Consider the following 25,482-nt stretch of genomic DNA (forward strand, 5'->3'; position numbering starts at 1 on the left):
AAACATGAACTTCATAAAAAAAGCAATGAATTGATGATTTTATTGAGTAATTAATAGAAATGATTATTAAAAAGCACCAAGCAGCAAAGTTTAATAATGAAGTCAATCTTTATCTGAAACGACAAGGAGTGGAGCTGGATGAACACAGCAGGACAAGCAGCAGAGGAGCAGGAAAGCTGTCATTTCGAAAGCTGACGAAACATCAGCTTTCCTGCTCTTCTGAAGCTGCGTGGCTGCTGTGTTCATCCAGCTCTATACCTTGCTATCTCAGATTCTCCAGCATCAGCAGTTTCTACTATCTCTGCATCAATCTTTATCTTTTTGGTTAAGAAACACAGCCGGAGACAGAAAAAGAATCAGCCCCAATTCACGACCACTAGGAAGATCGTGCCAACCAAAGCCGAGCTAAGGAGCGAATTCAACTTAATTTGCCTCTGGTGAGGTATACATTGAGCTGGCTTGGCAGAATTCAAATGAAAGTTAGCATTGGAAGCAAGTTGAATTTCAGCCTGGAGTTTTCTCCTCTCACAGCCTGCCTGCCCTCTCTTACTGCTATCTCTTTCCTTCTTTCTCTCTCGCGCCTATCTCCTTTTCTACTCCCTCACCTACACCCCTTTCTCCTTGTTCTCTCTCTATGCCTCTTTTACTTTGAGGAAATAATCTATGGGGCTTTGCACTCCATATATATGCACCAGCACCATTAGCCCATCAGAATACATTTCGCATTGAAATGAAAGTGACTAAGTTTACTTTATCTGAAGAGACAAATGTAATTTGGTAAAAGGCAGTTTCATTTATAAAAATGAAATAAAAGAAAAATTAGTGGGATTCCCAACAGCCAACCCAATAGCCTCACAATCAATCCCCATCACCATCATGACCTGACTTGCAGTTCCCTACCCCTATTTAATTCTTGTTGTCCCAGGGTCCTGGACAGCTCAAGACTCTAGACCATGGGCTCCTTGCAAAATCGTCCACTTACCCAGATTGGAAAACTTTGTTTCAAACACAACATGTATTAAACAAAAAAAAAGCATGTAAAAAAAAATTGCACTTGGCATCTTTTTTTTCTTGGTCTATGAATCATCTTATAGAAGGGTGTATAATTATTAATTATGGAACATCCATGACTGATACGTAAATCCTTCCACCAGTAAAGCAAATGTCAGGCCATATGAAATACTTTGGTTGGTCCTATGTGGCCTGTGAGTCTTAGGTTGGGCTTTCCTAATGTAGATGATGATATGATGAATTGCAGCCTAACATTGTGTAAACTCTGGCAGGGGCAGAATGTGCTGACAGGTCTATTTCAATGCTGAAGGAGTGAATAAGACTGACTGACAGAACAATTCTCTCCCACAGGGGCGAAGAATAATAAAAACTAATATGTTCTGTTGAACATAATTAAAAACTAGCAGAGCTGGTCATACCATATCACAAGGTAATGGATAGAAACTGGTTCCACATGAAACTGAAGAGAGTTATGAATTAAAGCAATGTAACTTTAGCCACCCCACCTTCTTAGCTAAAGAAACTACGGACAGTATGCGTAAAAAAAGGACAAATTGTATTTCTGAGTATGCTGCAGCTGACTATGCCATTTTAAAATTAAAAGCAGTTTCCATTTTCAGGTACTAACGTACTGCAGTACTGAATGTTGCACAAATTATTGTAAGGCCTGCTGTGTTCATCCAGCCTCACATTTTATTATCTTATTATTGTAAGGCTTCCCCAGTTTGATTTGGGAAGGATGAAAAGAAAGGGAACTGGCTTCCTATTACAAGTGTGTGTATTGAATATTAATCAATTAGCTAATCTGAACCTGTAAAAATAGATATTACAGGGGAAGGCAAGAAAAATTAAATAATTGCTGGAGGAATAGCTCAGCACAAAGTTAGAAGTCATACATTTAAACTGCAAAATGACTCAGCAAAATTAACCAATTGGTAATTTGTGTAAGCATACCCAACCAAGTTACTTGACTTTCATAAGCAAGTGCAGAAAGTATGAGAACATAGGACTTAAGAGCAGGAATAGGCTTTTTGGCCCTTTGAACCTTCTGCTTTATTCAGTAAGATAATGGCTGATCACTTCTTCACTTACCTGTTCTGCACCCCACAATCCTAGAGATCAGTGTCTATTCAAATCTGTGGCAGCTCAACTGACAGTTTGAGACAACTATGAATAATTCAACGTCTCCCCCCCAACCTGTTCAGCATTTTAGCACAATTTCATTTTGTAGCCACCATACCTCTCAAACTCTTGTGCCTCCTTTGATTATCTGCATTAATACTTGATCTTAGCTTACTGATGCCAAATTGCTTCACTTTATTGGCTTTGATGTGGCTGTGAGATCGTTCACCTCTCTCTGCAATGTGCTTTTGCAATTGAAAAGGATAGTAAAAGATGCAGCGGCTTTGTCAAAGTTCATTCTGAGCAACACTGTTACATGGGACTCTGTGGTCTACAGGCTGCTCCCAGGGAGGTGCACAGAGATAAAAATCAAGTACAACAGGAAAATCATCAATTAATCCGCTTCAAATTTGCTGATCACCCAGCACAAACAGTAGTCCATGACTGATGGTTGTAGACAGGCATGTTCCAAGGGACAGGGCTATATGCTGAAGGTTTCAGTAACATTTGGGGCAACTGCAAAGGCAGAGCAGGGAAAAGCCTCCGAATGGTCCCAACACCTTTCGGCCATAAGATGCTAGGGGGCTGGAAACTGGGTATAATCCTTGTTCTTCAGTTAAATATGAACTGTAATTGTAAATGCATTTAGCAATATACAGTATTGCATGAATTTGGTTTGTGCGTTATTTAATGTCACTTTTAATGGTAATGTCATATACTTTTATGAATTCTGTGAATAAAATACATTTTTGGCAAGTTCAAAGGTCTCCCGTGATGAGATGGGAAATAGTCACTACCTGAGGCCTTGCAATCACAGTAGATCAAAGAGATGAAAAACTGGAAAACTCCATGATAATTTTTGAACATTAATAAGATGACTGGCCACCTATTTGTTGGTACAGTTCACAGTTGTTCTCATTACGAATACTTGGTTGAGCTCTAATTCTCATTGACAAAATCAGGTGTTTTATGGAGGTTAAAAGTGAATCTTAACTTTGATTAAATAAGGTCTTTACATTTGTTAAATTAATTATCTATTAGTCCTTTGTGGCGCTTCAATGTCTGTATTGTTTTTGAACAAATGAGAAGTTTGAAGTGGAGTAAAGCTTGTGTTATTGATACGATGATTGGTCACGTCTATTGACAATTTTATAAAACTGTAAGAGCAGTAGATGTTTTGCTTCCTATGAAGATTTTCTTTGGCTTTTTAAAAATATTCTTAGTCGTAAGCTTTTCAAATACTTGTCACTGTCAAATAGAGACTCATTGGTTCATTATACAGAACCAATGAGATACACAGCACAGAAACAGACCCTTTGGTCCAACTCGTCCATGCCCCCCAGATATCCTGTGTGAATCTAGTCCCATTTGCCAGCATTTGGCCCATATCCCTCTAAGCCGTTCCTATTCAAATACCCATTCAGATGCCTTTTGAATGTTGTAATTGTACGCACCTCCACCACTTCTCTGGCAGCTCATTCCATATACGAACCATCTCTGTGTGAAAAAATTGCCTCTTAGATTTAATAGATAATTAATTTAAGAAATATAAAGACCTTAATTAATCAAAGTTAAGATTCACCTTCAACCTATGCCCTCTAGTTTTGGACTCCCCTGCCCCTGCAATGGAAAATACCTTGCCTATGATTTTATAAACCTCTATAAGATCACCCCTCAGCCTCCGACACTCCGGAAAAGATAGCCCAGGTCTATTCAGCCTCTCCCTACAACTCAAACCCACCAAGCCCGGCAACAATCTTGTAAATTTTTTGTGAGCCCGTTCTTTAGAACGGCGATCAGAATTGCATGCAATACTCCAAAAGGGCTGAACCAATAGCCTCTAACTCTACAGAGCACAAATGTTTGGTTTAAAAGCAGGTTACCATGTGATTATAAGAATGCTTACACTGCAACCAGAGCATAACATGCACTGCTGAATCATCAAGGTACAACATCAACACCCGACACAGAGATTTCTGCTGATGCTTAATGCAAACTTTTACTGAACTACAAAATTTTAATGTCTGTATGGAAAAATGTACAGAGCTACCGTTCAGGAGATGCACAGGAACCAAGGGTCCTTTGAAAACATCTCCTTGAAAAACAAACAAACAATCTGCAACCTTTCCCACACAGAAACAAGAGGAGCACACAATCCTGACTTGCAGCCACATTATCATTACTTCACTGTTACTAGGTCAAATTCCAGGAACGCCCTTCCTAACAGGAAGTTGGGTGTCCTACCACACGGATTGCAACAATTCAAGAAGACAGCTCAGCATAATCTCAAGGACAAGAGAATGGGCAATAAACGTTGGCCTAGAAAGTGAAGCCCATTTTCATTGATGTAAAGAAAAAATGTATGCAAAATGCCAGAGAACCACAACATTGAATTAATTTCTAAATAAATTTTCGTGCATTTATAATGATACTGGGCTTCTAGAATCATAGAATCCCTCCAGTATGGAAGCAGGTCATTCAGGCCATCGTATCCACACCGACCCTCCAAAGAACACTACATCAGCACCCACACTCTTACCTTATATCTGTAACCCTGCATTTCCCATAGCTAATCCACCCAGCCTGCACATCCCTGTGATACTATGGGCAGTTTAGCATGACCTATCCACCTAACCTGCACATTTTTGGACTGTGGGAGAAAACTGGAGCACCCAGAGGAAACCCCCACGCCAACACAGGAAGAATGTATAAATACGACTGAAACTGTCACCCAAGGGTGGAATCAAACGCAGGACCCTGGCGTCGTGAGGCAGCAGTGCTAATTACCGAGCCACTGTGCCACTCCAAGTTATGCTCATAATTATACCCTTCGACTTAAAGATAAATTTCAGATATACAGTATTATAAACAAAGATTGTCTTGAATATCATTTAGACACAGAATGGAGTATGGGGGAGGAGTTGCTCCTTTTCGCACATGGTCAGAAATATTCGTCTGGGTGGGCAGCACAGGAGAAACATCAGGTAAGGCTGTCAGCATGAAATAGTTACCACCTAGATCACTACACTGAGGCCAGGAGAAATATATTTGTAGTCATCTCTTTTAAATCACTTCTTGACCAAGAGTAAATGTCTTTGCTGTTGCCCAATCTTTAAACATATTTCCCACTGCAACTTATTCCTTTAGCCCTTCCACCACAAACAGGTGTACAGTAACACCATATTCTTGATTTATATACTTGTGCCCCATCTAAGACTGACTCATTGATTTGATATTTAGAGTTTATGAACCTTCATGTCGCACAGACCATTTACAAAATGTAAACATATCTTATATAGAACACGTTTGCACTTTTGGGATTTTTTTTAACACAGTTCCAAGTAATGAGAGAGAGAGAGAGAGAGAGACAGAGACAGGGAGTTTGGAAAATGGTTGATTTGACAAGTTACTTTTCCACAACAGTTCAACTTTAAATGAAAACACTGACTAAATTGACAAACACACTAATTCATAAAGGAACAGGTAATCACTAACTTGGCTGCACTATCATCATAAGGAGCCATTAACACTACTGTTCCATACTGTATTGGCTTCAGGAAATCAGTGAACAGTTTTAAATCTCCACTCCACAGGTCAATGGTGACTACAAATGGAACAATCTAGAGGATGAAGGGCTCCATGGATGAGATACGGACGTAATACTTAGACGATGGAAGAAGCATAAGACTGTGAGGTTCATGCAAGAAAAATGGATTTATGGCACAGAAAAGGTGTGGGCTTTAAGGCCCAATAGTCTTTAACATTACTGCATCAAAATTCTGGAGAAGCAGATGTGGTTCTTGTAACTTGCCACCTCAGTATTTGCCTGCTTTTGGCTACTTGTGAGATGCCTCCAGAGGTGGTGGGCCTAAGTTCGACTGCATCCCCTCCACAAACCCCTAGAACAAAAACATGGTGGAATGAGGTCTTTTTGAAAGTTTGCCAAGTAAGGAAGTTTCTTGACCTGATATTCCTGTCTTCTCCATGAAAATACAGCTCGTAGAGTGCCTGGACTTCTAAAATGCTTGGGTTTTGCCAGGTCCCTCATTAGTTATTATTATACCATTAATAGAACATATCTGTCAACATAAGACTTGTCTGCTACTGCTCTGCCCACTTTCAGAAATTTCTAAGCTTTTTCTTTTGATTCCAACAGCTTCACCAATAATGTTAAGCTAGGAAATGTGCTCTCTTGTAATGGCTTCCCCACTTCTGTTATGGATGCAAGCTAGGATCTGAAGTGATTTTGATAATCAGAGGAATTTCAATGGGACTTCACAGCACAATGCAACACCTGAACACAAGAAAAGGAGTAGGCCATTCTGTCTATTGAGCCTGCCCTGCCATTCAGTAGGATTATAATTGATCAAACATATCAGCACCTTTTATGCACTCCATTCCCATCTGTGGTAGAGAATTCCAAAGTATTCAATCCTCCTGGTAGAATAATTTCACCTCATCATGAGTCTAAGTGGTGCCCCCCCCTTATTTTTAAATTGTGTCTCATGTTTCCAATCTCCCCAACTTGAGGAAATATTCTAACTGGGCCTAACATGTTTATCCTTTAAGTATTTCAGCCCTGATTCTTCCAAACTCTAGACCCAGTTGACGCAATCTCACTTCAGAGGACAGTCCTACCATCCCAGGAACAAGCTTGTGAACTTTTGTAGCGCACTCTCCATGGCAATATCTTTCCCAAGGAAAGGAGACCAAAACTGCTCACAGTAAACTAAAGCCATAGTCTTTGACAGTTGTGATATCCACACTGCATTCGAGAAATTCTTCGTCATCTTTCACAACAGATCAGAATATCTTTATTCCTACCACATAGTAGTAAACATTGAGCATAATGTTGTACAGCTAACTGGACTACCTTAAATATTCAGCAGCAATAATTCTGCAGTTTTGTTCTGCAACTTTCTGCACTTGTAGAAGCTGTAGGTCAGAACCTGTGTTGCAACTCCATATCTTACTGGGATTTTCCAAGAGAACAACCTACCTACTGGAACAAGGGGATTATGGAATTAGGCCTCCTAGTTTTTTGTTTAAAAAGACAGGATACAGGGTTCCAGTTTCATCACAATGAAACTGATTTTTTTCAGTTTTTGGTTGACTTTTCAAGTGAATATAGAATGCGAACTGTCTAAATATATGCATATCATTAAACTGCTGACTTGATAACTGACAAAAACATTTGCTTCATTTTCGAAGGGAAGTACACAAATACTGTGATGTATCCTATCTATTCAAATAGATGTTAAAACGTTAACTTACCCCAGTTCCATCTCCAACCCAAGCCAATGTTACAGTAGAACCATCATCATCTTCAAATGTCCACTGAATGTAAAAAAAGTTGCAGAAAATTAGCAAAATTTACAAAAAATTATCCCAAAACAATTTATAGTCAAATTATTTGAAGTGACCAAGCGTGTCATGGATAGTGCAGTTGATGTAGTTCATATGGATTTCACTAAGGCCTTTGACAAGGTCTCACATGGGAGACTGTTAAAGAAGGTAAAAGCAAATAGTATCAAAGGTAACTTGGCAAGTTAGATTCAAAGTTTGCCTTATGGCAGGAGACATGGTAGGTAGAAGGTAGGTAGTAGAAGGCTGTTGTGTGACTGGAGGCCTGAGTCCAGTGCTATACCACAGGAATCGATGCTAGGTCCCTTGCTGTTTGTGATGTTCATTAATGATACAGATGAGAATAGGTCTACAGGGGGTTGCGGGGGATAACATGTATGTTTGCAGATGACACGAAGACTGGCCAGGTGGTTGATAATGAGGAAGAAGGTCTCCGATTACAGGAGAATATAGAAAGATGGTCAGATGGGCAGAGTAGTAACAGATGGAACTTAACCCTGAAAAAAGTGTGGCGTAATGTAGTACCACCAAAACAACAAGTAGTAACAAGACAAGTGAGTACTCAGCAAATGGCAGGGTATGAGGAAGTTCAGAGAAGCAAAGGGATCTTCAGATGTTTGTCCACAGATACCCTAAGAAAGCAGGCCAGGTTAGTAGGTTGTTAAAAAGGCATACAGGACACTTGCCTTTATAGTCACGGTATGGATTATATGAGCAGGGAGTTAATGTATTTTGCTTAGGTCACAGCAGAATTACTGTGCTTAGTTCTGGTCGGTGAACAAAAGTAAGTATCTGATTGTACCGGAAGGGGTGCAGGAGATGTTGCCTGGGATGGAGCACTTCAGATCTGAGGCAGGGTAGTTAAGCTCGGGCTATTTTCTTAAGAGCAGCGATGGTTGAGAGAGGACCTGACAGAGGTATAGAGGTTCAAGAGGCATTGATAAGGTGGATAGAAAGCAGCTGTTCTCTTTGGTTGAAGGGTCAATCAGAAGAGAGCATAATTTAAAGGTGAAGGGCAAGAAGTTTTCAGGTAATCTGAGGAAAACATTTTTCACCAAGATGGTAGTGAAAGTCTGGAATGAACTGCCTGGGAGGAAAGTTGAAGCCGGTAACTTTACAACCTTTGAAAAGTACTTGATCGAGCATTTGAAATAGCGAAGCATTCAAGGCTATGGACCTAACTGCTAGAAAGTTGGACTTGTGCAGGTTTAGCATATTTTTGGTAGTACAGACTGAATGGGCCAAAGGGCCTCTTCTATACAATACGATTATTTTAATTTAGCAGTTAATTACTGTAGGTATTATCAAAAAATAATATTAAGAAAAACAAATTTCTTAAGACATACAAATCAATTCTAAACACCTGGCTTTTGAAAGTAGCTCAAGTTTGCTAATATCGACAATTTATTGAGAAATCACAATGACGTAAAAGCTGGAAACTGTGTGATTACAATGTGAAAACATGTATTGTAAAACAAGTCAATACTTACAAGTTTCAGTAAAGTATATGGACAAAACTTAAGATAGAAGGATTTCTACATTAACGATTGATTTCAAGAGGCTGGATTTGAATAGTTAAGCTGTCACATTGAATCTTGCCTTATTTCCTCCACAAGTTCATGAATGTTATGGTTACAAAACTGGACTACATCCAGAACTTCACATTTAGAGCTCTCCAACCATATTGATGCCCCACACACAGCATTAAAACAGCCTAACCATAGTCACAAAAGACATTGTGCATCATCACAATCTACCCTTTTTCTTCTTGACCTCACTGCAAATTTTGATGCAGGCTATCCTCATCCAAACTGTATTTCTCTTCATTCTCTCGTCAACTGAGACAACAGTGTGTCATAATATATCTTAAGAGGGTGTTTCAAACATCTATCCTCTTCCAACACCTTGCTATCCAGCTGGCCGGGAATATCCTTGCTCACAGGTTTCACCCTGTTCTGTCTACTCACGGAGAAAAAGCAAGTTTCGCGTATAGGCTAATCTTCACATCTCGTAACTATCACTTCTGAAGGCTGAATGATGCCTATGACAAAGAACAAAGACTCAACACCATTCATATGCTCACAAAAACACGACCTCACCATCACCACTTTCTGTGCGTGTTATCAGTCTGTCTTATCCAGCACCTATAGTTAATGTGAAACAACTCATTTCCAATGAAGATAAACTATTTTCTTTAGCCATTTCCACTGTACCACTTACTTGATTCACGAGTCACCAGTTCTATTGTCAATCCAGGCCACTGTCTAAGTCGGTACAGCCTGTTCGCAAACTCAAGGTTATGAGCAAGTTTCTGACCCCCATCTGTTGCGGCACCACTCACTCTAATTACACTTACTTCTTATTGTCCTAAATTTCACTTCATAAAGACCCAACCTGTTTTATATTTCTGCATACGGTAAGCCCTTCATCCCAGTAATGAAGTGGGCGAATCTTCCCTGAACTGCAAGTAGTGTAATTGTATCCTTTCTTAAATAAGGAGACAACAACTGTACACAATACTCCAAATGTTGTCTCCACATTGACAGAATAAGTCGAGGCAATCAAGCAGGATTACTTGTCCTGGATAGTGTTGAACCTCTTAAGCGTGTTGGAGCGAAACCCATTCTGGCAAATTGAGATGATGCCATTAAACGCCTGATGCGCCTTGCTGATCGTGGAAAGGCATTTAGGAGACAAGTCACTCAAGCACAACAGAATTCCTCACTTCTCAGTTACTCTTGTAGCTCCAACTGTTATGATGCCAGCTGATGTTACTATTGAACAAGTCAGATTGCAGCATGAAACCTGAAATGCTAGATCATTTGTTTTCTTGTTTGTTTGATTAATTAACATAGTGCTTTATCACTGAGATATATCCACATGAGGCTACAGAAGATTACGTAGAAGAAACCAATTTTAGAAAAGCTACTCTAAACATAGAACACAGTTAGAAAGACTTTGAAATGCACTGCAGAAGAAAGTTTTCAAACGGTTTCCTCACACCCACCACAACAGAGATTCAAATCCAAAGAAATCACATATCTGTCAAATCTTTAAGTTGTAAAGTAATACAGCATGGAAACAGATGCTTCGGCCCAACCAGTCCATGCCGAACCTATCCAAATGTCTTTTAAATGTTGTAATCGTACCCACATGTCCACTTCCTCAGTAAGTGCACTTCACATGCAAACCACCCTCTGTGTAAAAAAAATTGCCTCTCATGTCTTTTTATCAAAAATATCTCTCCTGTGTGGAGGAACAGCGGGATCTTGGTGTTCAAGTGCATAGCTCCCTCAAAGTTGCCACCCAGGTGGATAAGGTTGTTAAGAAAGCATATGGTGTTTTGGCTTTCATTAACAGGGTTTAAGAGCCGCGAGGTTATGCTGCAGCTGTACAAAACCCTGGTGAGACCACACTTGGAATACTGTGTCCAGTTCTGGTCGCCCTATTATAGGAAAGATGCGGAGGCTTTGGAGAGGGTGCAAAGGAGGTTACCAGGATGCTGCCTGGACTGGAGGGCTTGTCTTACGAGGAGAGGTTGACTGAGCTCAGACTTTTCTCTCTGGAGAGAAGGAGGAAGAGAGGTGACCTGATCGAGGTGTACAAGGTAATGAGAGGCATGGATAGAGTCAATAGCCAGAGACTTTTCCCCAGGGCAGGATTGACTGCCACGAGGGGTCATAGTTTCAAGGTGTTAGGAGGAAGGTATAGAGGAGACGTCAGAGGGAGGTTCTTCACCCAGAGAGTGGTGAGTGCATGGAATAGTTTACCAGTGGTAGTCGTGGAAGCGGAGTCATTAGTGACATTTAAGCAACTGCTGGACATGCACATGGACAGCAGTGAATTGAGGGGAACGTGGGTTAGGTTATTTTACTTTTGGATGAGGAATATTCCACGGCACAACATACTTTTCTATGTTTTATGTTCTTATCTTGAAAATATGTGCCCTAGTCTTGAAACCCCCATCCTAAAGGAAAAGACAAAAACCAATAACTCTATCTATACGTCTCATTATTTTATAAACTTCTATCAGGTCACCTCTCAATCTCCTATACTCCAATGAAAGAAATCCCAGCCTATCGAGTTTTTCTTTATAACTGAAACCTTCCATACGTGGCAACATCCTGGTAAATCTCTTCTGAACCCTCTTCAGATTAATAATATCCTTTCTACAACTGGGCGAGCAGAACTGGACACAGTATTCCAGAGGTGGCCTCATCAATGTGTGTATAACCTCAACACAACTTTCCCACTCCTATATTCAAAGGACCTAGCGATGAAGGCAAGTGTGCCAAACTCCTTTTTAACCTTCCAATCATTCATGACTCAAATTCCCTGTTCTACAACAGCACCCATTAATTGCAGAAACCCTATCCTTATTTGTTGTACCAAAATGCAATATCTCGCTTTTATCCAGGTTGAACTCGATCTGCCATTTTTCAGCCCACTGACCCATTTGATCAAGATTCCTTTGTAATATGAGAAAATCTTCTTCACTGTCTACTATGCCACCAATTTTGGTGTCATCTGCAAACTTACTAACCATGCCTTCTATATTCTCATTCAAATCATTCATATAGGTGACAAATGAGAGGGGACCCTGTGGAACCCCACTGGTCGCAGGCCTCCAGTCTGAAAAGCAATCCTCCAACACCACTCTCCGTCTCCTGTTGTTAAGCCAATTATTTTTCCAACTGTCAAGCTCACCCTGAATCCCAAGTGGCCTAACTTTACTAATTAGTCTACCAATGTGAACCTTGTCAAAGGCTTCACTAAAATCCACATAAATAAGGTCTACTGCTCTGCCATCAGCAACCTTTTAGGTAATTTCCTACCAAAACTCAATCAAGTTTGTGAGACATGATTTTCTACTTAACCAATTCTCTCTCATTTCTCTCCCATGAACTGTGGAATCTTGCATGAATCCTCATAGAAGAGCTTGAACTTTCGTAGCTTCTGATAACCTGAGCTTAATAACCAAACACCTCTGATCTGCAAGTTGCACAAAGTAAACTCTGACTTAACTGTACTTTTTTTGAATTGTTCTGAAGTTCTGTAAGGAGAAAAATTATACTTGCTTCTGACCGCAAGCAGGTCTTCTCTGAACTGCCCTAAAATCTTTTAACTTCAGGTTGAAATTTCTAAACTAAAATTAATCCTCAATTATTCTGAAATCAAAACAAAACAATCTGATGGCCTTCAGACATAAAAGAAACTGCAGATACTGGAGAATCTAAGATAACATGGTATAGAGCTGGATGAACACAGTTGGCCAAGCAGCAGAGGAACAGGAAGGTTGACCTTTCGGGCCTAGACTGAAGAAAGGTCTAGGCCCGAAACATCAGCCTTCATGCTCCTCTGATGCTGCTTGGCCTGCTGTGTTCATCCAGCTCTACACCTTGTAATCTAATGACCTTCTTTTTTTTTTAAACCCTCCTATAAGACCCAAAGACATAGGAGCAGAATTAATCTGTTTGGCCATAGCGAACGTGTTTCTCAATCCCATTCTCTTGCCTTCTTCTTGTAACCCTTGATCTTCTTATTAAATCAAGCTCAAGAGGAGGTCATAAACCACAGAAGTATGAACAATTTTACATGAATAAACCAAAAGGGCAAACAACCATTTGCTTTCCAAGCACTTGCTAGAGTACAGTCACTGTTTTGGTTGAACTTTTTGACTTTTTATACATAGGAAAATGTGTCTCAAAAGTTTTAAATCCAGATTTCAAAAATCATACGTGCAGAGTATATACTTTTCATCACAAAATACGTATATGGCAGGTCTAGTTTATCCTCTGATCAAACCGTAATCATCCACCAAACCCCAAGGATGTTGATAGTGAAGGGTCTAGCGATTATAATGGCATTAAATGTCATGAGATGATGTTCTCTCTTGTTGGAGATGGTCATTGACTAACACTCAGGTGTGAAATAACATTCACGTCACCCAACAGACCAATGTGATTGAGGTCTTGCAGTGTATGGATATAAATTTGCATTCTTCAATCATCAATAAACTTTCCACTTCTGACTGTATGAGGGAGGGCTAGTTATTGTTGAAGCTACTGAAATTGTTGGTTCTAAGACATCTTCCTGAGAAACTACAGTGATATTTGACCTCCAACAAACAGAGCGATCTGCTTTGTGCTAGGCGTAACTCCAAGCAGTGGGGAGTTTTCTGTCGATTCCCATTGACTCCAGTTTTTGCTTGAAGCCATAAATTGGCAAAACAGTGCATTGATGTCAAAGGAACACTTTCACCTTGTCTTTGGAGTTCATATTTATCCCTGTTTGAATCAAAGTATAATGAGATCAGAAACTGAGATGACTTATGGAAAACAAATTCGAGCACAGAGTAGATCATTCAACCACAAGTGGCAGTCGATGGCACTGCTGACTGTCCCTTGCAACATTGGCTGTGATTGAGAGTAGACTGATAGTGGGAATGTTGCCGTCCTGTGTTGTGCAGCCACGCAGCCGCTCTGAAAGTCTTTTCATGCCATTTAGCATAATCAGTTTCAAAGTCGCTGCCTCACATAGACCTCTGAGTTCGATACACCCGCCCCAGGAAAAAAAAATCAGAGTATTGTAGGGGAGTAATTCCAACTGGGTTAGAATTGCCTGATTTGTGTGTACAGGACATACCTGGGTAATTTTTCACAGTTGAGTAAATGCCAATGTTGGGAATTGTCGTGAAAAAGCTTTGTTCGGTGCATGGCAAGTTCTGGCACACAACTTCACTTCTATTACCAGAAGGTCATGAGGACCTGTAGCCTTTGCAGTGTCTGACGTCTTCAGCCATTTATTATTATTACGTGGGCTGAATTGAATTGGCTTAAGATTAGCATTGGGACGCTGGGGACATCAAGAGGAGAGAACACACTCGGCACTTCTGGCTGAAATGTTCTACCCTTGTCTTTTGCACTGATGTCCTGGGCTCTCTTATTGTGGAGGATGTGGATATTATATCATGATCATACTTCAAGTTCCAACCAGCTTCTTTGGCCACTGTTCAAGTCAAACATTGAGTCAGATTAGAGTTCGGAATTGATTTTCTTAAGATTATAACCCAAATGACTTCCACTATCTCAAACCCAACATTTTTAAAGGCTCGAATTGCACTCAGACTATCATATAGCTTCCTTCATTATTCAGATACTCTTCTGACAATTAGCAATGATTCAGCTTTACTGGTCTTTGAATTACACAAAAATCGGTATTTTTTCCTACACTGGAAATAATTATCATTTTTGGATTTCCTAATTGACAGTTTTAAAATGTTTGCAAATGTATTTAACAGGGGCAGAAAGGAGAATTCTGAGCTTCCAATTAAACCCAAGTGACTGATTTCTGATAAGGCTCCTCAGACACCACCTTGCAAACACACAACTACTACAATCCAGAAGGATATGGGCAACAGATACATGCAAGCATCACCACCTGCATGATCCCCTCCAAGCCACTCACCATCCTGGATTGGAACCATATTCCTTCGGTGGCACTGGGTTAAAATCCTGGAATTCCCTCACACAACACTGTGGGACTACCAACAGCTCACAGACTGCAGCGGTTCAAGCAGGTAGCTCACCATCACCTTTGCAAAGACTACTCGGGATGGACAATAAATGTTAACCCATGTTCCACAAGTGAATGCAAAGAAAATTCCAGTCTGGAATCTCATTGCAAATAATGAATGAGCAATTATTTTCCTTTTCCATGTTCCCCACTGTTGATAATGCTAAAAGGACAGTTTGACCTCCCTTGATACTGACTGTGTGGTATCATCACCCCAGCACAATTGACAAAAAGCAGCTCTCCAAATTAATCAGGGTACCATGATTCCCAGACAAACAGGCACCATTGTGGCACATGTTGCAATAAACAAATTGTTTGTATCACAGTGTATGGTTCAAATTAAACACGTACCAAATAAGCAAATACTAAAACTAAACTGTGGTTTCTAAGAACCCAATCAGTTCATCTTACAACTTTTCTGCCTCTTAAACTGGGGCAGTTAACTTATGGAGAAAGAAAGGTTACCTGTCCAACACTCCTGATCAGGTTGAATCCAGTCCAAGACCAAACTGCTCGCCAACTGATCTCATTGGTTGACAGCAACAAGCTTTAAACTCCAGAGAGAAGCAAGTTTACGATAAACTAACAACCTGACTGAAGCTGATGGACTGTAATGAGTTGAAGAATGTTTTATTTCAAATTCTGTAATTTTGAATTCACCACAAAGAAAACTGTTTTTTGGCTCTGTATGAGAACGTAATTCATCATTCTGCAAATCTTAGACCTACCTTCATTTATTCTACTGAAACAGAAACCATTTAGGTTGTTTCCCTGAAAGAGGACAGCGGCAGTTTTCTAATTCACGGTTGCAGTATGGTTGGCAATGCTTTTAACAGGAGCACCTTTTTTTATAATGCTCATGTCGCCTTTTCAACTAATTACCCTCAATGCAATCAAGCAATTGCCAGAAATCCCCCGTGACACACCAAATTTCCACAGCGAAACAAAACTTGCAGAAGGCAAGGTTCATTAATCAGTGTGTTTGAAGAACTATGAGATGGAAAGAGACAAACAACCAAATCAATAAAAGCAGCATCACGTCAGCAAAGCAATGAAAACTGCTAATAAAGCATATTTCTTTCCAGTGGTATAGAATTCGGCACCACTAAAATTACACTAAATGCAGGAGCCTGGTGAGGTGAACTTTGGTGTACAGTGCACAGTTCTTACGTCCATTTTAGAAAATAGATCATTGCTTTAGATTAACCCAAAAATTATTTACATAGATTATATCAGGAAAGCAGGAACAAAAGCAAAGTTGCTGGAAAAGCCCAGCTGGTCTGACAGCATCTGTGAAGGCAAAAAACAGAGTTAACGTTTCGGGTCCAGATATTTGCACTTGGGAGAATGTCAAACTAGGAGCCACAAATACAAGATGGTCATAATCAAATGTAATAAGGAAATGAGGGAGTGTTTAGAATATGAAACTCAGTACTACAGAAACAGAGAATGTTAGAGAAACTCAGTAGGTCTGGCAGGATGTGTGGAAAGTGAAACAGTTAACATTTCAAAGAACTTTCAGAAATCGTACCACGGTTGAGATATAAATTGCTTCTCTTTCCAAAGATGCTGCCAGACCTGCTGAGATCCTCCAACATTCTAGGTGATTGTTACAGATTTCTGGTGGTAGTTTGCCTTTATTCAGGACAACAGAGCATGGTTTAAGCAAGTAGCCTTCGTACTTTTAAAAGAAGACTACACATGAAGTTGATAAGGCAACATAAAGACTTGCTGAAAGCATCTGATGAGGTTGATGAAAACAGACTCCTGTACAATATAAGCACCAAGGCAGACTAGTTGGACTGAATGACCAATTTCAGTGTTCTGTATTCCATGTAAATCAGTGAACTAAAAACTTCATCATACTCTCAAAAATTGAGAATATACAATTCACTTTTCTAAGAATTTTTAAGGGCTGGACATCTTTCTGAGCATTCTCATTTTCATTTTCCTTATTGTGGTTATGAATTGGGTTAGAAAAGAGGAGAGGGAAGGCTGGTGTTAGCATAAACACTACCATAAACCATTTGGTTTGAAAAGCCTGTTTCGGTGCTATAAATGGTCAGTGATGGCAATCACTTGCTAACGAATTGATTGTCCACCTAAAAAATTCTGCATCACTGGTCACGGGTTCTCTGGGTCCCTGCATGGCTGATGGGCCCAATCCTAGAGCCACATCTCTGACCATAGATTTAGCAGGTGTTTGCAGGAGGTAGAATTGGTCCTTGACATTGTTGGAATAACTACAGAATCATAACTCTTGCAACTGCTTGCTGTTTGGCATCCTCTGGTCACTATTTGGCTTCTAATTCCATGTTTATGGTTTTCTTTGTCGCATTTCTGATAGAGTACAGAGAAAGTCCAAAAGTACGAAGAGTCTGATAGTTGCATTGTGTAAAGTGAACCAATGTAGAACAGGTAAGATGTCAACTCTGAAAACCTGACACACCTTTCTGCAGTTCATGGGAAAACAAAACAATGTGATTATAACAAACAGGAATGATGCTGTTTGATGCTGTCTTGAATTGAACCTGTAAGTTTGATGAGACCTTATAGAAGTTTATAAAATAATGAAGGGTATAGACAGGTTTAATGGTAGCTGTCTTTTTCTCGGATTGGGGATTTCAAGACTAGGGGGTACATTTTTAAGGTGAGAGGAGAGGGATTTAAAAAAAAGATACGGGGGCAATTTTTTTTATACAGAGGGTGGTTTGTGCTTGGAATGAACTTCCTGAGGAAGTGTTGGATGTGGGTATAATGACAACGTTTAAAAGACATTTGGCTAATTATATGAACAGGAAAGGTGGGCATTTGGAGGGATATGGGCCAGGAGCAGGCAGGTGGAACTAGTTTTGTTTGAGATTATGTTCAGCATGGACTGGTTGGACCAAACAGTCTGTTTCCATGCCATATGACTCTATAATATTAAACATATTAGTTCTGATGCAGGGTTCAATTATAAATCCCTCACTGAGTGGTTTTAAAAAAAGGGCCACTTTTAAAAGATGGGGAATGCATCCTACATGTTCTTTCTGTCGCTCTGTCTACACTTGACACAATTAATACACTCTTAGGTCATCCCAAAATAGAGGTTTATCCACAGCCTTGGCAAAAATTAAAAGGCAAAGAGATGGCCACAGTCAGGAAACAGGATGGCCTGTGCTTGTAGCTATGAGCATCCCATCCCAATGGATCTGTATGGTCACTCAACAAGAGTCCCAACGCCTTCGGAAGATCAGGGCTCTGGCAATATCTGACGCCAATCTGAGTGATTAATAGACCTAACTTTTACTTGCCACTGCTGGCATTGGAAAAATTCACCCTGCTTAACGGGAAAATGTAAAGAGAAATTCTGTCAACTAAAGGAATAAAATGCAGAACTTGCATTTGTATAGATCATTTCATGTCAACTAGATGTTCAAGGAAGTTTTACAGCCATTGAAACACTTTTTAAACTGTGGTCATTTTTGCAACTTGCTGCAGCAACACATTTGCAGAGTAAAGTCTGACAGTTAACAAACTGAAATAAAAGTCAAGTGAGGGATTAAAAACACCCAGGACACAGAGGGTGTATTCCTTGTTCACTTTAAATTAGATGAGCATAGAATTTTCCCAAAAAGATACTAAGTGCGTACATAAGACTTTGATTTAAAACCACGTTTGACAAAAACTCAGTGAAGCATTCCATAGGAGGAACATGTTGGGCAACAATTAACCACTGTAAAGGTTTTCCTAAAACAACAACATTGCTCCAATGTCAACATGCACTTAGGTAGCACTTTCAACATGGAGAATATCCCTAAGAATGACACAGATATATTGGAAAAAGCTGAAGTTATTCCAAAGGCAGATGCAGGAGGGGTAATCTGACCAATGAGGTGAGATTTGAGTGCATCTTGAAAATGAGAGGAAATAGATTGAAAGGGCAAAGGAATTTATGGAAGTAATTCTAGCAAATTGGAATAGTTTGTAGAAGATACATCTATTGCAAAAACGAAGACCATCATATTAGTGATGAGTTATTTCATACTTTGTGTATGGAAATACGGTGTAATTTTTCTATCCAATGAAACTACAAATTTCATATTTGCACTCTGCATCTTTTTACAATTCAGAGACAAGACCAATGCATCAATGCAGTGTTGTGATCTAGCCAACTCAATATCAGTTATAGAGATAATGGGAACTGCAGATGCTGGAGATTCCAAGATAATAAAATGTGAGGCTGGATGAACACAGCAGGCCAAGCAGCATCTCAAAATGCTGCTTGGCCTGCTGTGTTCATCCAGCCTCACATTTTATTATCAATATCAGTTAGTCAGCTTGAACTAAAGGAAAACTGCATAAACACAGGAATACCACGTACCTTATTAGAATGCAAGAGGGTCACAGGTTTCTATCTGGTATCCTGACCTCAAAATGTTCACGTGAGATCAAATATTTTCTCAATAAGGCAGAAAACAAAACTGAACAACACTTCTGCTCACAGCAGAGTAGAGAAATAGACATATCAACGTACATGTGGCAAGAGTAAACTGCAACATATGTCTTTTTAATTAATTCTTAAATTTACTGAAGCATTGAGTAAATGAGTTACCTTTGTAAAAACCCAGATAGAAAATGTGAGCGTTGTTGGAAACATTTTCACGTGGCAACTGAAAAATGCTGCATTATGTGAGTTCTGTATATTAAGATAACCATTATTACAATTTTAGTTTTCTATTTGTTTTAAGAGTAGATCGTGGATTAACGGCAACCAAAATAAATTAGTGCCATTTTAATGTGATTATATACAGGAACTCAAGACCAAGACAAAGTGCAAATTTTATGGGAAACCAGGTTGGGAGGTGGTAAAGAAATGAACCCAGAAGCAGTTGTAATTATGTTCCCACATTGAGGTGATTCATTTTTTGCTTATTTTATTGACAGCCATGTGGGAGCCAGAGAATTCAAAGATAATCAGAATTTCACAACCGAACAGACCAAGAGTAAATAGTACAGCACAGAAGGAATTTATGAAACCCAACAGGTCTTCCGACTCAACGCAATTCGGTTGAATTTGCTGTTTCCCCATTCTTCCCACAGGTTCTTACTGCTTACCAGTTTGCTTCAGAAGTTCCCATTTAATCCTATCCACCATTAACCAAACAAGGCATTGTAAAAAACAGCTAAAACTAAAAAAGCTTTTCCTCAAGTCAACACAATGTGGAGCTGGACGAACACAGCAGGCCAGGCAGCATCAGAGGAGCAGGAAAGTTGACATTTCGGGTCAGGACCCTTTTTCAGAAATGGGGAGGGGGAAGGGAGCTCAAAAATAAATATAGAGAGGGGAGGGGCTGGGAAGGTGGGTGGGATGGGGATATGTCAGTGGGATGAGTAGGATGGATAGGTGGGAGGGAAGATGAACAGATTTGTGTCAGGTCAAAAAGGCAGGGACGAGAGGGAGGGTTGGACATGGGATGAGGCCGGGGTGGGCAGATTTTGAAACTGGTAAAATCTATGTTTAGGCCATTGGGCTGTCGGCTCCCAAGGTGGAATATGAGGTGTTGCTCCTCTGGGTGGCAGGTGGCATCATTGTGACACTGGAGGCCCAAGATGGACTTGTCGCCCAGGGAGTGGGAGGGGGAGTTAAAATGGTTTGCGACCAAAAGGTTTTGTAGTTTGTCATGATTAAAAGCACAGATGCTTTACGAAACGGTCTCCTAGTCTACGCTTAGTCTCACCGATGTAGAGGAGGCCACATCAGGAGCAGTGGATGCAGTAGACCAAGTTGACTGATGTGCAGGTGAACCCCTGTCTAATATGAAAGGTTTGCTTTGGGCCTTGAATGGAGGTGAGGGGTGAGGTATAGGGGCAGGTATAGCACTTCCTGCAGTTGCGGTGGAAAGTGCTGGGGTGGTGGGGTTAGTGGGGAATGTGGAGCAGATGAGGGAGTTGTGGAGAGAGTGGTCCCTATGAAAGGCAGATAGGGATGGGGAGGTTTGGGGTTGGATTGTAGGTGGAGGAAGTGGTGGAGAATATGTTGGATACGGAGGTTAGTGGGATGATATGTGAGGGCAAGGGGGATTCTGTCTTTATTTTTGCTCGGATGAGGGGGTGTGAGGGCAGAAGTGTGGAACCAGCAAGAGATGTAGTTGATTTATTATTGTCACACAGACCTAAGTACAGTGAAAAGTTTTGTTTTGTGTGCAGTATTGGCAGATCATAACATACAAAGGGCATATACATCATAGGGTGATTGAATAGAGCAAGGAATATGGCTACAAAACAGGTGTTCACAAAGCAAGATCAATATTTGATTTGAAATTTGAAAGGTCCATTCAGAAGTCTAATAACAGTGAGGAAGAAGCTGTTCTTGAACCTGTTGGTACGTGTTGTATCTTCTGCCTGACAGAAGAGTTGGGAAGAATTTATAGCTGGGGTGGAAGGAGTCTTTGATGATGTTGGCTGCCTTTTTGCAGCAACGAGAAGTGTAGATGGAGTCTACGGATGGAAGGTTGGCTTGTGCAATGGTCTCTGCTATGTTCACAACTTCCTGTAGTTTTTTATGGCCTGGGGAAGAGCAGTTGCCTTACCAAGCTGTGATGCATCCAGATAGAATACTTTCTGTGATGTATCTGTAGAAGTTGGTGAGAGTCCTTATGGACGTGCTGAATTTCCTTAGCATCCCGAGGAAGTAGAGGAGTTTTGTGTTTTCTTGACAGTTGCATTAACATGGGTGGTCCAGGAGAGATTATTGGTGATCATCACTGTCAAGAACTTGACATTCTCAACCATCTTCACCTCCTCATTTCCATTGATGTGAATGGGTGCATGTCCTCTTCCTTGTTTTCTGAAGTCAATGTCAGCAAAACTAAAGTGCCGATCATCAGGGGAGAGATTATTATCTTTTCACATCACCTAGCATTCTCTTTCCTGTATCGTGCCTTGTCACTGTTTGATATCCAGCCTGCAACAGTGGTGTCATCAGTGAACTGGTAGATAGAGTTCAGATAAAACCTGGCCACACAGTCATGAGCGTGCAGGGAGTACAACAGGTGCTGGAGTACACATTCTTGCAAGTTGCTGGTGTAGAGGATTGTCGTGGATGAGGTGCTGTCGCCTACCTTCACTGATTGCTCTCTATAGGACAGGAAGTTGAGGATCTAGTTGCAGAGTGTGGAAGAGACCTTGGTCTTGGAATGTGGAGTTGGTTTGGTTGGGATTAGTGTTGAAGGCACAGCTGTAGTCAACCTCTGGTTCTTTTGTCAATCAAATGAAATCTGTGCCTTTTGATCAGCAATCCTAGTTGGAGTAAAGTCTTCTTTATTTACTACCTAAACCTTCATATTTTTTGAGAAGCTGTGAACAACCCCAGGGCTCTCCCTTGCACCTTGGGCTTCAATCTTGTGAAAAACGTAATATGTACAATGGAGACAAAATCTGATAGAATGTCCCAGAATTTTAACCAATAAGATATCACACTTTCTTTTGCTGTATTTGACAGGTGCAGGAAAGACAGACACATTGCTGAAGCTTTCTTATTTTCATTAGGGCAAACATGAGAATGCCAAATTTCAATTAATCACTGCCATTTTTCTGTTCCAGGCAACAAAGGATACAGATTGCTGGGCAAGGTGACGCCGATTGGACAAGGCATTGCTATGGAGAAAGCAGCAGGGAATTACAGCTTTCCCAAACTTCCAGCTAGTTCAAAGGAAATGCACATTCTTGAGGGTGTTAAAAGCTACACTAACAACCAATATAAGATGAATGGTGGAGCTCATTATATGGCTAGTGTGTTTCTAGAAATGACATACATCCAAGACCCACCTGTTCCATTTCTGAACAGGTTGATTCAATTTTTTTTAAAAATTCCCCAAGCATAGAGATCTGTTCTTGGCCAGCAGTCATTTCACATTTCCCTCTGCTCAGTGTCACACAAAAATGGACTCACATTTCTTTCAGAGATAATGGGAACTGCAGATGCTGGAGAATCCAAGATAATAAAATGTGAGGCTCATCCAGCCTCACATTTTATTATCTCGCATTTCTTTCAGACAGGTTGATCAACAGTTGTAGTGACTTGCTGAGAAGGGTGACTGAGGTCAGGGCACTAGTCAACTAATCAACAGCTAAATACTACACAACAAAGTTAGCTTCTGAAGAAAAGAGAAGATCAAATGGTCTAGATGATATCCATAGTGAAAAGTTAATTTATCAACAGCTTTACATGAGTCAAAAAAAGCAGCACCTGTACCTACAGAGTATTGCTTCCTTATCATTTATATGATAAACACAAATGCCATTAGACCAAGAAGCTTTATAACCTTTCGAAGCTCACTGGTTCACAGTCAAAGCTTATATCATGAGACCTGATATCCAAAAGGTGCAACAGCTGGTGGAATTTAAACTGAATTAATAAATCCAGAGCCAGTAATGATGAACTTGAAACTATCATTTTTGTAAAACCCTATCTGGTTCATGATTGTCCTTTATGGAAGAAAATCTCCCATGCTTACTGGTTCTGGCCTATGTCTGACTCCAGTTCTAAAGCAACACAGTTGACCCTAAAATGCCAAGCTCACCTGCTGTGCTTTTCCAGACAGCATCTGAGGAGCAGAGAAGTCAATGTTTCAGGCCAAAGCTCTTAGTCAGTCTTGATGAAGGGTTTCGGCCTGGAACGTTGACTTCCCCGCTCCTTAAATGCTGTTTGACCTGCTGTGCTTTTCCAGCTCCACATCTATTGACTCCAGTTTCCAACTCCTGCATTCTTACTGTCTCCATGACCGTTAAATGCCTTTTGAAATGGTCTGGCAAGCCATTTATTCAAGGGCAATGAAAGGATGGGCAACAGACAGTATAAAAAAAAATTGGTAATGATATCAGGAATAACAGACTGGAGTTATGAGACCAGGGAATCAGGGCTCTTCTCGTTTCAACTGAAGAAGTTAAAGGATGTCTAAAAATTACAACAGACTTTATCAAAGCAAATGAAGCACAACAATTGCACTTGTTCATTAGTCGGTATAAGGGGGTAGAAACTGAATTAAAGTGAGAATGTACTTAAAAAGCTCTGATTTCCAAAGCCTTAAGACACAAGAAGGTAAATCATGAGCAACATAAATTATCTCTGTTTACTTACCAACAGACCTAAGTTGCTCAAACTGAGTCACAGGTTACAAAGTTGCAGGGTGTGTGGGGACATGTGCTTACTGCTAAGAAGTTACAGAGCACGCATACCTCAACTGATATAATTTTGAAAGGAAGTTTCTATGAGACAATGAAGTCAGTGGTTTGCCTCAAGCTTAACAAGCTTAACCCAAAATAAATGGCAGCCTGTGCTAATTTGAAAAATATGATAAGTACATAGTTGAGGAAAATGGTCGTGGTGATGTCACTAGATTTATAATTCAGAAGACTACACACAATGTTCACAGAGCAGTAATGCACTGGGGTCATGGGTGCAAATCACACCACACCAGTTGGTGGAATTTAAATTCAAAAATCAAAGTCTAAAATCAAGAGTTAATCTCAGTAATTGTTCATTGGTTCCACCATTGATATTGTAAAAACAATGTAGTTCACTGATGTCCTTAAGGGAAGGAAATCAGCCATTCTTACCTGGTCTGGCTATGTTGAGGAACTGCAGTCACACAATATGGTGACTCTTCCCTCTGAAATGGCCGAGTAAACCAAACAGTTTAAGGACAATAATTCTGGTTTCTTCCACAATGCCCACATCCTTTTAAAAGGTGAGAGGAGAGAGATTTCAAATAAAGACATGAGGGGTAAATTTTTTATACAGGGAGTGTTTTGTGTGTGGAATGAAATTCCTGAGGAAAAGTGGTGGATGTGTTACAATTATAACGTTTAAAAGACATTTGGGTAAGTATATGAATAGGAAAGGTTTAGAGGAATACGGGCGAGGAGCAGCAGGTGGGGCTAATTTAGTCAGGGATTATGTTTCAAATGGACTGCTTGGACTGAAGGGTCTGTTTTCATGCTGCAGGATGCTATGAGTCACAAATGAAAAAAATAAAAACTAATCTCTGCACATGTATTACAAGGAATTAGGGCCCATTACTGTGGTTGATAGGATTTTCAGCTTATTTTTTCAACTGAGGTTTAGTTTATCTTTCATTTGCATATTTTCTCCTCTCAGATATATCTGCAACATTGCTTTGCCAATATAGACAGAAGTTTGTGATGTAGTTTTTAAATCCAAATCTTTTATATAGAACCTTTTTCCAAACTTGAATATGACACAACCCTTCTACAAAGTGTTACCATTTGCACTAAGAAGAAATAAATAACCATTGTTCTTGTCAAAAAGGGGTTAATTAGAGTACATAGAATTAAGAGTCTGAATTTGCTCAACTTTTCCTCAGTTGATCCACATTTACTTCATTTACAGTGTAAGTATGCAGA

General features: G+C 40.1%; 1 protein-coding gene across 4 annotated transcripts in view; it reads right to left on the bottom strand.

Annotated features, from left to right (window-relative positions):
• The window catches only part of LOC125461103 (sortilin-like), a 100,110-nt gene that overhangs the window by 59,704 nt on the left and 14,924 nt on the right, over positions 1–25,482 (bottom strand). For 3 of the 4 annotated variants that reach the window (XM_059652326.1, XM_059652325.1, XM_059652327.1), the window contains exon 3: positions 7,408–7,470. In XM_059652326.1, the coding sequence (XP_059508309.1) occupies positions 7,408–7,470 (63 nt within the window). Of the gene's footprint in view, positions 1–7,407; positions 7,471–15,800; positions 15,822–25,482 lie in introns of those variants that run through there. The other variant, XM_059652328.1, reaches the window with a different exon arrangement.

This window comes from Stegostoma tigrinum, chromosome 18 (assembly GCF_030684315.1).
Source record: "Stegostoma tigrinum isolate sSteTig4 chromosome 18, sSteTig4.hap1, whole genome shotgun sequence".
NCBI lineage: Eukaryota > Metazoa > Chordata > Chondrichthyes > Orectolobiformes > Stegostomatidae > Stegostoma > Stegostoma tigrinum.